Here is a 15,186-nt window from a genome sequence, read left to right on the forward strand (position 1 = left end):
AATCACCCACCCAACCCGAAACCCAGTCAAGCCAAATCATCACCCACCCAATTGGCAACAAGATCATCAAAACCCACCAATGAACCAAAAAAGCCAAGGCGTTCAAGATCAAAACCCACTGACGCACACCCACAATCAACCAAAAAAACCAAAAAAAAAAAAAAAAAAAAAATTTTTTTTTTGAGAATGTTATGTCTGTGAGAATTGGAAGATAAAATTCAATCTATGTTTTATTTATTTATTTATTATTATATAAGTATAAAATTGGCCAAAATATATTAAAACTTATATCTTGGGGTGCTTTTTCCCTATTTTTCACTCAACATAAATATGGATTTTCCTTATATGTCTATAACCCATGATAACTATGAGAATATGTAGATCTACTAGTCTTGACAAATCATTCTCACCCACAAATCCAAAGTTTACATCCTTCAAAATCAACAGATGAATTGTCTTTTACATCTTAAAATTTCATTCCTCGCATTTGGACATGATTATAAAGTGCATTGATATTTCACCTTGATCTTGGTTCTCTTGCAGAAGGGCTCAAACAACTTTAGAGAGTGATTCTGTTGAAGCTAAATACTCATGGCTCAAATCATGATAAAGTTATCGCTATTTTTCTTATCTACTGTCGATTGTGGTATTGTTGTAACAGCCTAACAAGTCAAAAACTGTCATTTAGCATTTGCAGAACTATACCTTCCATCAAATATCCATCAAATGCATTGTTGAAGAAGGGGGTATTTTATGAAACGGTCTCATGAGAACTCCAAAGACATGGTTATTCTATTATGACCCAAGCACTAGATATATTATTCAAATTAGTTTAGCAATAGAATAAAGGCTTCCTAGATAGATTAGTATTGTTATTTGGGTAAATTACACTCCCATTCTTTGAGGTTTGGGAAAATAACACTCACCCCCAAACTTGAAAGGAAAAAATACTCCCCTCCCTTGAGATTTGAAAAAAATAACACTCCCTCCCTTCTGTTAATATTAGTAACGGAATATTCTAACTTTTTAAAAGATTCTCTTGACCAAACTTTAACCATGGTTAGTAAAAAGAGCATTCACATAAAATAAAAAATGAAAAAAGCATATTATAAAACATGTTGCTTAGCGAATATTTTAGTGTCTTCTAGCACCTTTCCAATTGATATTGTTAGAGTTTGATGATCCTCTTAGATAATCGCACCTCTCACCAACACATTCCGTCAATATGGTGACTTTGGACAAACATATCCTATAGCCAATAAATTTGAGAAAAATCACTATAGCAAATTGTCTTAAATCAGAGTTGTCAACATTACACACACACACACACACAAAAAGGTTCCAAAACAAGTTTGCACTTCATTTGCAAACACAAAGCTGTCAAAGTGTCTAACAATCACTAGCAATTTTTGCACTCCTACAAGATCAGTTTCCAAAACTTGTCTTCCCTTGCTTCCTTGGTCACTATCTCGCTGCACCACGTGTAATTCTTTTTTCCTAGCTAGAAATGTCAGATGCCAAAGATGCTTCCCACAAAATTTACATAGGTGCATGTATATATATTTATCAAAGTGTTGTTGTGTTGCTATTTTATTTCATTGCAATCTATTTTGTTAGACCACATTTTTATTACACAGGATATCTATATATAGATGTATTAAGCTAGTTTTAAATATTCAAAGTACAAGAGAAACTCTAGAAGTTCAAATCAATTATTTTTCTTAATGCAAGTCAGGTGAGGTGTCAATGGCTAATGGCTTCTACTGTCCAACTCATTTTTACATTTACTCCTTTATTGCCAAGTATTGTCACTTTGGCTAAATTATTGACAAGTAGCATCCCCTTATTGAATTGCAAATTACCTAGCATTATAGACACAAGGGAAATAGTTTGGGCTTTTTCCAAATACTTGAACTACTTCTCAAAAAACTAATTTTATTAGTTCTATTAATTTCAAAGTTTTGGTTTAGGACATTCAACGAATATAAAATCTTCGGAAAAAAAATGCAGAAGAAATAAGATAATAGGACATGAGCAAATATCCAAAGCCTTGTGTAACAAACAAATCGAGCCTTTTCATACAAAATCCATCAACGGAAATGTCTTAGAACGGTGAAGTAAACCCATTAACAAAACAAAAAAAAACAAAAAAAGATTTTTCTAACAAAATTAAAGTTTTACAATTTTTTTTTTTGGAATATTATACCATTTAAGCACATTACAATCTTTTTACACATAAATTCCAAAAATCTATGGCTCAGTTATGCTAAAATACAAGAAATTTTGAGGGCTTTGTTGACATTTACCTAGGTATTAAGCTTTTGTTGTATTCACTATAGAATCATTGTTGGGCCATGGGATGAGAGGTTGTGAGGGACCAGTTGAGGTATATGCGTTACTGTGAATTTGTAAATAAAAGTCCTCAACATTAATCTAGGTTTTCAAAGAAGAAGGAAACGATGGGCGGGAAGGGTTGATTATTGAAATTTTGGGTTTGTAAAATTTTTAAGAATAAGTGCAAGGTGATTTTGGATATATGTTCTTAACTAAAAGGTAGGTTAGTATACAAGATCTCAACAGAACAGGTTATAGGTTAACATGTACAAAGCTTGAACTAGTCCTTGAAATTTTGGGTTTGTAAAATTTTTAAGAATAAGTGTAAGGTGATTTTGGATATATGTTCTTAACTAAAAGGGTAGGTTAGCATACAAGATCTCAACAGAACAGGTTATAGGTTAACAGGTACAAAGTTTGAACTAGTCCTAGTTACAAGAATTTTTAAAGAGAGTAATGGTAGTAGGAACAAGGAACTCTCTCTAAAGAAGGCTTCTAAAAGAAAGAATTTCTAAGGAAGAGAATTATGAACTAAACTTAAGGGACAACCCCCCTTAAATAGGCAAAAATTCATAGTGAACAGTGTCATAAACAGTAAAAAGTGAACAGTACTTGGTGAACAGTAATTCGTGAATAGTAATCTGTGAACAGTAAAAGTAAACAGTTTTTTTTCATCTTTTTGACTTAAAAATCAGCTGAGAATTTTGTCATTTTCTTCAACTTATAATGTTCAGATTTTGCCTAAAGAGAACATGATCCCTTCTTTTTCTTTTTCTTTTCAAGAATCTCATTATGAGTCCAAAGGACATGTCAGGAGAATATGAAACGCATGCCTAAGGAAGGCATGCGTTCTCTTTAAGTTTGGGGGTGAGTGTCATTTTCTTAAACCTCAAGGAAAGGGAGTGTTATTTGCCCTTGTTATTTATTTGTATTCAAATTAATTCCTATGTTTTAGGATAGGATTGGTTCTTATGTTTTAGGATTTCTTAATGAGGTTATCTCGTCCTTAGCTATTTATGTATGTTGAATACATTAATGAGAATGAAGTACAAAATTAATCCAAAAAGTCTATTCTCCCTCTCAAGTTCAAGAAATTGGTTATCCTAAATTGCTTATCTTTTATATTCAGTAATTTATTTATCCCGTTCATAACAGATTCTCCTTAGCGAGATCTTTTCCAAGCAAATGAACAAATTTTCCCGTGTGAAAAGACATTTGTAGATTCAAACATGCACATGTATAGAAGTACCGACCATGCAAGGCTAATGAAACACCATGAACAGCAAAAACAGAAAATTAATAAAAGGAATTACCAGGTTCGATGACATGTTACAAGCATTATTCAGATTCTCCGAGACTTGTGATACCTGATAAGGAAATACGAGTCCCTGGCTGTCGTAGCTCATTGGTATTAGAGAGGGTTCCCCTTATGTAGTGGAACAGTATTACGGGAAGAAAAACATAAATGACATCAAAGGCGCGATAATGTCAGAAATATAAAACTTCAGGGAGATAGATAATGACATTATACAACCAATGTAATTCGGGTTTTCCCATGGTTGTCTTTTGGGATCAAGAAGATATAATCCAAAATATGACATTGCAGTTCAATATATATCCCAAATTTAGGGGATTAACTATAAAACTCCGACCAACATTTAATGTATTACAAGCTCAAATTATGCAGTCTGAAGCAAAGACTTTCCCAGAATTAAGTATTTTCTCGCAGACTAGACTGAAATTAGACTACAACAAAAAGGATAGGACTCTATAACTCTGCTGCATAAGGACTGAGGATTTCCGAAATCTAAAATAACTCTCCTGTGTGGAGAAAGGACAACTACAACCAGGACACACTTCTCGTCAGAAAATGAAATTCTCTGTGCATCAAAGAGAGCAACTTTCAATCATCAGAAGCCTTGGGGGAGTTCTCTGGAGTCTTCAGAATTTCAGAGGTCTTGCTTTTATGTGCTGCAACGGCAGCTCGAAACTCCTCCATTATGGAAGCATCCTTGAACTTCAAAGCAAATGTAGAAAGACCATCCTTCCCTTCACTGGCACTATTAACGCAGGCAAATGTGATGCCTTTCTTCTCCATATTTGTGAGCTTCATATCTGGGTAAAGACTTGCATTCAAAATCAACCTGTAATTCCCTCTAGCTCGCATAACAAGTCTGGCTTTTTCCGTGCCAGTGGTGGAGACATTCACCTTTAGTTCTCCCTTTCCACGTTCCTTCCAACCTCCATCAACAAATTCAAACATCACGGAATCAGCAGTGAAAACCACTCTCTCCTGTTCTTCCCCAGTCTCCATCACAACCTCCTGCTTTGATGGGAAACCACTTCCCTCACTCTTTGAAGCAGTGGACGCCCCTGATGCACCAAAAATTGAAGAACTTCCATTATTAGAGGGAGCAAGGCCAAAAGGCTTGTCATCTTTCACCCCAAAAAGCGATGCAGAAGCAGTACCAAGTGCAGACCCATCCTTTGAAATAGACCCAAAGGAAAATGTAGAAGTGGATATTCCAGTTCCAGCAAGACCAGTGAAGGCATTTTTGCTGCTTGAAAGCTGTTGGAATGAGCTCAAAGGAGCGCCTTCCGCACCAGAATTCACTTTTTCACTGTAATCATCTTTCTTGTCTTCATCTTCAGTCTTCTCTTCTTTTGCAGTTTGTTCATTATCTATCTTCGGTTCAGTTGCCTCACTCCCAATATTGCTGTTCTCCTCCACAGCGTTCTCCTTATCTACTGCAGATTCATCCCCTGCCTTATCATCTTTGCTCTCTAACTGCTTATTCTCCTTATCTTTACCCTTTTCATTCCCCTTTTCTGCGTCATCTACTCCATCTACATCATCTGAAACCGTCTTCTCACCAGCAGCTTGTGCTTCACTTGTAACCTCAGCTGAGGCTACATTGGACTCCTTAGGAGGAACCAAGCTAATCCCAGCAAATGGATTGGAAGAGGGAGCCGATGTTGTCTGACTTCGACGAACTTTGACAATTCTTCTGGTTGCTAGCACATCCTCACTGGCCCTCTTGAAAGTTCCGCTCTCTTGTTCAGGAGCATCCTCCTCATCATCGAGACCAGCATTATCTTTAGTGAGTTCCCTTCCTGCAGACCTCTTCTTTGAAGGTGGAAGGGAATTTTCCGCATCCCCCATTGAAGAATCAAGGCAACAAAGGAAAACTTAAGAACTGTTGTTAGGCCGACTACGGGTAATCTGGTATCTGCAAATCAGCAAATGGTATTTTTCCAAAGACATCATTTACTACGAAATAGTAAAATAAACTCATCATCCAACCACCATGTTGTTTTTAAACTAAAAGAAAATAGGCAAGAAAACATAAGCATCTTCATGAAAAAACACCTAGATAGAGTAATTGGCTTTTAGGACATCCATTTTGTTGTCTGGCACAAAAATTGCTAAAATGAAGAGCACTCACTCTTATAATTATTTGATATTAATGTCTAACTCCAGTTAATTACCATCCCATTCCCAAAAGATGATTGAGGTATCAATTTGAGCCCTCATGGCAATTTCAAACATGTACCACGAGTTACATCAAATGAAGAATAAGAAATTTCTTGGGAGAATTTTATAAGCTTCAGCCAGATCTCATAAAGGGTGACAATGTTAGACAACCTACAAACACGACATGGTTTTCTTGTAGGTTAGTGTTTAGTGTAAACGGGTTCATGTCAAGCAAGTTGACCCACTTTGACATGATTAATAAATAGGTCAATTCTGTGTTAACTTGTTTAACCCATAATCAACCAGAAATGACTCAATTCATTATTCATGTCATGACAGGTTGAGCCCTTTCAACATGAACCTGTTTTACCAATTTTTGTTCTCTTTTAAATGTCAATTTATCCCACATAAATTAGAATTTTAAATATAGAATTGACTAATTACAAGAATTTTAATGATTATGTTGGTAAATTCTTCATTTATTTCTAATCTGAAACCACTTACTTTTGTGCTACATCTTGTGCACAATGGACCTAACTGCAAAATTATTCTATATAAAAGAAAAGGAACATGTGATTATGATGAATCTTATCAGGACCATGGGGACAAATAACGGACAACTTTTGCTCCTCATGTTAGACTTCTCAATTAGAATTAACATAAAATCTGCATTTCGCACCACACAAACATATAAATCAAATTAACAAGCTGTGACATCACCCTGGCTAGTTGACGCTTAAGAAAGCCATTTTCATTTTCATTGTGTTTTCATTGATTATCAACTAAAAAAACATGTGGAGAGTTTCATTTAGAGATGAGGAAATACTATACGACAAAAATGCAATACCCTCTAAAGAGTTCTCTTTTCACGGATCCTTTAATCTTTTGGACTCAGATTCAAAGTTTTCACGGTAGCCATACAAGATAAAAGAAGAATATACAAGAATAAAATTTAAAATTCTGGAATGCCAAAACAAAAACTGGCAAACCCCATGTTTCACCTTTTGATGTCCATGGAAGATGGAACAAGCCACTAGGATATTAACATCACAGATCCCCACTAATATCCCTGGCTTTGTTTCAGATCATACAAGAATTAAGAGTAAAAACCATCAGGCATCTGCTGCCAGACAACATCTACAAATTCCACAAAAACAAGAAAATTTAATCATTGGACACCAAAACAAAATGTATGGATGCCTTCTCTAAAATGTGACATGTTTTCTTTTGGTTGTCACATCTAAATTAAATCTATTCTAGCCTATTTTTTTTAACACATTTTTTATTGGAAATTACACACACCAAGTAAAATTTTACTAGCACCTCTAAGTAAAATCTTTACCCAATGTGGTGTCTAATTCAATTACACTTCAATTCTATATAGTTCTGCAATATCTTTTTTTACATATATACATTACAAGTGACCTCTTGTCTTGGCTTAAACATGAAAATCCAAAAAATGCTTTACATTTATCAGCATACAAAAACATCATCCAGCAATTCAATCATAATAGGATATCTCCTCTACTGAAAACATTTTTGTAGGATCTTGGGATTAAATTAATACAAGAACCATGATGACAAGAGTCTTTTACATATTGATTAATGAAAAAGATGAGTCATCTACACACACGACCATAGTCACTTGACATATATAAATAAGTATGCACATATGTAAATAACAGATCAATTAAACACCATCACAATAGAACCTTCTCTGGATATGTTCAAAACCTTCAGTTAGAGCCATATTTTTCAACTTCAAAATTAAAAAATACAAAGAGAAGAAAATTAATCATGCTATTGACTGCACTCAGGGGTCAACTTAAGGTATTAAGTTTTATAACATTTTTCTCTTCTGTCTGTTTGATTAGGCAACAGAAAATAACATATACAAAGAAATTAAAACTTCATCTCCAAGATTCTCTAAATTAATAGACATTCATACAAAATTACACAACATATAGATACATAATAAAAGTAAGATGCAAGACAATCGATGGTTAAGATCAAGATCAAGAGGAATGCGACAAGACACAGTAAAAGAATAATGCTAAACTTCAAACGTCAATCCCAACCCTAACAAAGTACAGCAACAATGGAGGTGGCCAATGTGCTGGGGGAAGAAGAAAATAGAACCTGGCAAATACACCTATAGTAGTAGAAAATTAACAAGATCCAGCATCCCAACTGCTACTAACCACACATAGAAGCTAGCAAAAATGACGTGGTAAAACAAACCAAACGCTTAGCAGGGATTAAAAAATACACTTACCGTTGCTTGCTTAGCAGTACAATACATCAAAAAGGGACTCAAAACCTAAGGTGTATAAAGAAACTAAGGATTCAGCATCCCAAGTCCCAACCACCACTAACCACACATCCTCCAGAAGCAGTACCCAATAGGGGAAAAAACAGTTCACACAATTATTATGCCAACATAATACAATGATGCCTAATAAGAGCCAAAGTAGCATTGCATCTCTTCTTGGGTGTTCAGATTTGTTTAAATCGTGAATCGCACAAATCCGGTGGGTTTTAAACCCATAAGCTCAACCTTGACCCATTCTTACCGGAAGAAGGAAGTGCCATTTGAGCTGGAGTTCATCCCCAACCATATAAAACTAAGATAAGAGAACTCTGAAAGAACAATCTCTAAAGCTCCATAAATCACTTAGAAAATGTACTAAAAAGAAAAGAATATGAAACTAAACCCATCAACCCTAACTACCAAAACCCTAAATCCCAACTCTTAGTTGAGCTGGGTTTTCATTTTCTTGCCAAACCAAACCCCACAAACAACATAAATTAAAACTTTCTATCCATTTCCCTTCTTTAATTTATTTTTCCTTTCATTTCCCAGCAACCAAACAGAGACTAAAAGCTTTAAAGAAAAAAAAAACACTTTTCAAAAGAAATCCAAACTACCACAAAATGGGTCACCAATAACACAGGCAAAAACAAACACATCAATAAGATTCACAACCAATCTAGCATTAATAGGTACACAAAAAAAGAAAAAGAAACAGAACAATAACACATTGATGAAACCCAAAAAAAAGCCAAGACAGTAATTGGCGTAGAGACAGAATGAATAGAGATTTGGGACTTACCTAGTACCAAAATGAAGCCAAAGCAAAAACCTTGGAGACAGATAAACAAGTGAAGGACTCAGAGATGAAAATGGGTTTTTCTTATTTTTTGTTTTATCTTTTTATTTATTTATTATTTATTATTATTATTATTTTAAATTTTGTGGGATTGTAAGGATTTGGAAATGGAAGGGTCTAAGGGTTTCGTTTCTCCTTATTCCACTCTGCGAAAAGGGCTTTATAATTGTGCAAAGCTTGGTTCTTTAAAGGATTCCTGACATGGGGTTGGATAGAAATTCTGTGCTACTGTGCTCAAATAGTGACACGTGGAAAAAGGGGGCTAAATGGATTCTCTTTCGATTATTTTCAGTATGAGTCTTGGTTTGGGTTTTTTGGGGTATTAAAGCCCACAAATAAAGAATTGGGCTTTTAGGGGTTAATTGTCGCATGTTGTTAGTTAGTCCATGCGGCAAATAATAGATTTTTTGAGTTCTTTACTTCTCTGTTTTTTAGTTTATAAAATTTCAACATAAGAGCATTAGTATTGGAGTGTAAAAACTAAAAATCCTTCAGTTGTTATTTTAGCAACTAAAACACTAAAATAGAGTATTACCTGGGTATGGGAACGTAAATTTTTTTGACATCTGTGAATAGTAAGGTTGTATATATACAACCCTACTGTTCATGGGTTGTAAAAATAAAAACACATATATTAATGGAGTGAGAGGGGATGAGAGGAAAAGAGGAAATAGAAAGAGATGGGAGAGGAGAGAGAATTAATTAATTTATATTATATGTTGGTATAGTTTATATTATTTTAATGAGTTGTTATGTAAAAATAGAAATTGAAATGTTGAGTGAGTTGTAAAACATAAGATAGTAAAATAGATCAAAGTAAGTTTTGAAAATATATGATAAATATATATATATATATATATATATATATATTTTGCATCCATGAGTGCTAATGTTAATTCTATGTTTAGGTTAAGGAAAGGAAATATGGGAGGGGTATGGCTAACACATGGGCCATGCTACTACCACCTCATGATTATTTCAAGGACTAATCATCTATTAAAGAAGGGGAGGTCCAGTTTGCTTTGACCTTTTTATTCATCTGATTGCAATTTGGAAGCCCGTGGAAAATGCATGTGTTTTTAGTGTGTGTATAAAAACACTACGTTAATACGTTTTCCACTTAAAAGATCTGTAACTGGGCCTAAATTTACAATATGGTATTATAATTGCTCTGGCCTTTCTTAGAGCATTCACAGCAGTGAAGGCAAAATTATAGCTATTTAGCTACATAGAAAGTCATTTTATCTATTTTACCTACACATATGCTGCAGTGGATCTATTTTAACTTCCAATACAATAAAATAATATTCACATCACAATAAAATAATATAACCAATACAATAAAATAATATATCCTCCTACCAAAAAAACAACCACACCACCAACCACAGCCATTCTACCATCAGCCACAGCCATAGCCACAGCCACAGCCACAGTCACAGCCACAACAACCACCACCACCACCACCACCACCAGTCCATAGTAGGGAAAAAAAAAACCCACAACACCACAAAACACGACACAACCACCACCAACACAGCACCACAAAAAAAACCCACTCTACCATCAGCCACAACCACCACCACCACCAGTCCACAGCAGGGAAAAGAAAAAAAAAACTCTCCCCCAAAATCCGCGGCACAACCAAACCACAACCACCATCACAGTAGCCTCAAGCTCAACCAAAAAACTAACAACCAATTGAAAAAAAAAAAAAAAAAAACTCACCCCCAACATCCACCTCCACCATCGCGGCACAACCAAACCACAACCACCATTATAGTAGCCTCACGCTCAACCAAAAAACTGGCAACCAATTAAAAAAAAAAAAAAATCCCAGAAATCTCACCCTGAAGATACCCAAGCCAAGAGCACGCAATTAGAAATCTTAAAACCCAGATCGGCGACGTGGGTCTGAGGCGATCGGCGGCGTGAGTTTGAGGCAGATGGTGGCTGGTGGGTCTGAGGCAGATGGTGGCTGGTGGGTCGGTGAGAGACCAGAGTGATGAGAGACCGGAGTGATGAGCTTTGAGAGATCGGAGTGATGAGCTTTGACAGACCGGAGTGAGAGACCGGAGCGATGAGCTTCAGAGATGAGAAAGGCATGGTCTGAGGGAGAGAGAGAGGCACGGTTTGAGGGAGAGAGAGCAACTGATATTTTAATCGAGGGAGAGAGCAACTGATATTTTAATTGAATAAAATAATTTTTTTTTTTTTAACTCTAATGACCAGTGCACATCTATAAATAGATGTGCACTGTAGCAATGGAGCTAAAATTTTTAGATTTAGCTCCACTGCTGCAGCAATATTTTTATGTTTGTGGAGCTAAATTTTAGCAATATAGCAATATGCCTCCACTGCTGTGAAAGCTCTTATTATTGGAGAATTGACTAGTTAGACAGAGATTATTTTTTATGAATGTTTAAACAGATATTATTAGAAGACAAAATAGTTTAAGTTTTAACCAAACAAAAATGACCCCTCCTATCTGTCCGTTAAGCAAGCGGTGATACATACATCAGAAAGGACTGAGGGGAAAACTTAAAAATGCCAGCTTACATGTGCATTGAGTCCTGTGTTTGATTTATAGGCTTTTAGAGCATCTCCAACTGTGTAGCTAAAAGCATAAAAATCTCTATAATAGAGAATGGGACCATAAAAATAGTTTCCAATGGATTTTCTATACCCAAAATTTTTTTTGGCTCATGAACAGTAACTCATCAAGTCTGATGGGCTACTATACATTAGCAATTGGATTTCTTGGATTAAAAAATTATACCAGCTACTTATTAAATCAATTCTTTCTCTCTCCTCCAGATTTCTTTTTTTCTCTCATTCTCTCCATTTCTCACATAATCCAAACACAAAACACAAAACAAAATCCAATTCTTAAAATAAAGTTGAATCAAAACAAGCAAATATGAGGGGGGGGGAAAAAAAAAAAGAACAAGCCAATCTGACCCAGCCTGGTGATGGGGAGGAGGACGGGCGGCGGTGGGGCGGTGGATGTGGTAGTGTTGCATGGTGAATGCCGATCTCCACCGGCTTTGTCCTTTCAGCGACCTCGATCTCCACTAGCCGTGGGGCGGTGGACGAGCAACAATCTTTCTCCTCTCTCTCTCTCTCTCTCTCTCTCTCTCTCTCTCTCTCTCTCTTTTCTCTGATGTGAAGAGTAAATGAGGTTGCTGGAAGGTTCTTGAGGAGAAAAAGAAATAAAAGAAGGGGGATAGAGATTACTGGACAGTGGACACATGTGTGGAGGAGAATGAAATGAAAGAAAGAAAAATAATATAAAGAATAAAAAATTCTGATTGAGAAATTCTACCACAATATTTTCACAATAAATTTTAAGTAACAAATTGTTATTAGTTAATATTGGCGAGAGAAAAAAATAATTTTAGTGGTGAGTTCAAATTAGAACTAGTAACAACTTTCTACAAAGATTTTGTTGTAAAAGTATCATGTAAAATGTTGTGGATGTAACACTTCTCATTTAAAAATATAGTTGTTAAAAAAAGAATAAAGAATGAATGAAGAAATAATATCTAAATGAGATGGAGAAAGAGATAGAGAATCTATTGGAAAGTGTATTTGAAAAAGTAGGTAAGTAAAAGCTAAATGTCACTGTTCATTCTCCAAACAGTACAAAAATTTGGTGAATCTACTAAAGATGCTCTTAAAGCATCTCTGATGGTCTATGTAAAGGCAAAATATTCTCTATAATAGAGAATGAGACCAAAAAAAGCCACTCTAATGGATTCTCTATACCATTGAGAAATTCTACCACAATATTTTCACAATAAATTTGAAGTAACAAATTATTATTAGTTAATATTGACGAGAGAAAAAAATAATTTCAGTGGTGAGTTCAAATTAAAACTAGTAACAATTTTCCATATAAATTTTGTTGTAAAAGTATTGTGTAAAATGTTATGGATGTAACACTTCTCATTTAAAAATATAGTTGTTAAAAAAAGAATAAATAATGAATGAAGAAATAATATTTAAATAAGATAGAGAATGTGATAGAAAATCTGTTGGAAAGTGTATTTGAAAAAGTTGGTAGATAAAGGTAAAAATCACTGTTTATTCTCCAAAAAGTACAAAATTTTGATGAATTTGCTGGAGATGCTCAGCATCTCTTGGGAAAAAAATTGACTCTAATAGCATTCTCACCCTAAAATGTCATCCTATTCTACTTTACCATCCCAAAAAACTATTTATCAATTATACAATATCATTTTACAATACTCTAGCATCCCAACTTTTATTTTACAATGCTTTACCATCCCAAAAAACTATTTTATCAATTATACAATATCATTTTACAACACTCCAGCATCCTAACTTTTATTTTACAATACAACACATTAAAATAATATTTCTACAAAATAAAATAATATATCCTAAAATCACTATCATCTACAATACAACACATTAGCTACAATGCATTTAATAAAAAAGTAGGAGAGAGAGAGAATTAAATAATAATAATATGAGAATTTACCATTCAACTACAGTGCAATTTTACATGTAGAATTGCACTGTAGTAGTATTGCAAATTTTTTTTGCAATACTTAGCTCTTACAATTTCTGATGGAGTAGAGATTTTGGACTTAAATGCTAAAAAATTCTTACAATTGGCATTTGGGGTGTGAATGCTCTTAGCATCCTCATCCGAAAATTGTATCTTATCCTATTTTACCATCTCAAAAAGTTACTTTATCAATTATACCATATCATTTTACAATACTCCCAATATCCCAACTTTTATTTCTTTTGTTACTTTATTTAAATGTTCTTTTTTATTCTTTTTTTTTTTTTACTGTTTCTCTCTCTCTCTCTCTCTCTCTTCCTCTTCCTCTCTCTCTCTCTCCCTCAACCAGCTCCAACAAAACCCATTCAAACACCACCACTCATTCCATTTAACCCACCAAACACCGACCAACAACCACCACCACAACCACCATGCCAACTTGCAAACCCATTAAAAAAACCACCAAACCCACCAACAAGAACCACAAAAAAAAAAAAAAACACACACACACAACACACACAAACACCAAACATCGGCCACAAAAACCACGCCACCACCACGCCAAAAACACAGACACACACACACACACACACACAACAGCCAAACAAACCCACAACCATAACCTAGCACTGCACCACCAGCCCCACCCACCATGACCTACACCCACAACCACCATGCCTCAGACCACCACCCCAACCCACAACCACCATGACCACCCCACCACCATGCCCCACCCACACGACCCACACACACAACCACCATGCCTCAGATCCACCCCCAAACCCAAACACATGCCCAGACCCACCCGACCCAAACCCACAACCCACCACTCCTCTACCACCAGATCATCACAAACCCATCCCGATCTGAGAGCTGATTGCTGTGCGTGGAGCAATATAGAGATAGGAAGGAGAGAGATGGACCGAGAGTCTAGACCAAGAAAGACAAAGACAAAGACAAAAGAGAAAGAAGAGAAGAGAAGTATTGAATTACATTGATTAAAGCAAAAAATATGATCATGAGCACAATGCCAAAAAAATTTCAATTTTACAAGTTTAGAGACCACTTTGAGTACATTTGAGGCTTGATGCTAAATATTGATTTAAGCTTTTATAGATCTCTTGGAAAAATGATCCTTGAGCATCACATTCCAAAATTCTATCATCCTATTTTCCATCTCAAAAAATACTTTATCAATTATACATACATTTTAAATACTCTCAGGATTCCAACTTTTATTTTACAATACAAACATTAAAATAATATTTATACACAATAAAATAATATATCCCAAACTCAAATAAAAACAAAACCCAAAAACCCGGTGGAGAGAGAGAGAGGAATTGATAAAGTAAGTGAATAAAATATTAGTTTGTTTTTTTTTTTTTTTTTTTTTTTTAGAATTGAGCTACAGTGCAATTTTACCTTAGAATTGCATTTAAGCACTATTGCAAATTTTTGCAATAGTTGGTTTTTTACAAGTTTGGATGTGTGGGGAGTTTTAGGCTTTATGCTAATTTTTCCTACATATGGCATATGCCATTCTCAATGTGAATATTTAAGTGTTCTGCGTCTTCGTAATTGTAGAAGAGTGCCTTGTGAATATTTCTGCAGAAATGTTTGTGCTAATGGTTAGAAATGGTTTGATTTGATGTGAGAACACAGAAGTG

At 35.0% G+C, this 15,186-nt stretch overlaps 1 protein-coding gene across 2 annotated transcripts; it reads right to left on the reverse strand.

Moving 5' to 3' along the window:
• Window positions 1-3,917: 3,917 nt before the first annotated feature.
• Window positions 3,918-9,115, reverse strand: LOC136062953 (nuclear pore complex protein NUP50A-like). 2 transcript variants are annotated; one of them, XM_065762715.1, is made up of 3 exons: window positions 8,923-9,115; window positions 6,811-6,946; window positions 3,918-5,564 (listed from the first exon to the last, which is right to left on the reverse strand). In XM_065762715.1, exon 3 carries the CDS (start codon window positions 5,495-5,497, stop codon window positions 4,238-4,240), a length of 1,260 nt encoding a protein of 419 aa, XP_065618787.1. In that variant the 5' UTR covers window positions 5,498-5,564; window positions 6,811-6,946; window positions 8,923-9,115; the 3' UTR covers window positions 3,918-4,237. The 2 variants fall into 2 exon arrangements, with proteins under 2 accessions (XP_065618787.1, XP_065618786.1); XM_065762714.1 differs by lacking the exon at window positions 6,811-6,946 and having other exon boundaries at window positions 8,923-9,114.
• Window positions 9,116-15,186: the final 6,071 nt, after the last annotated feature.

This window comes from Quercus suber, unplaced genomic scaffold (genome assembly GCF_002906115.3).
Source record: "Quercus suber isolate HL8 unplaced genomic scaffold, Cork oak 2.0 scaffold_470, whole genome shotgun sequence".
In the NCBI taxonomy this organism is placed as follows: Eukaryota; Viridiplantae; Streptophyta; class Magnoliopsida; order Fagales; family Fagaceae; genus Quercus; species Quercus suber.

Bases quoted from the DNA above. Each gene is read 5' to 3' on its own strand.
- LOC136062953 (XM_065762715.1), bottom strand. From the start codon at position 5,497: ATGGGGGATGCGGAAAATTCCCTTCCACCTTCAAAGAAGAGGTCTGCA.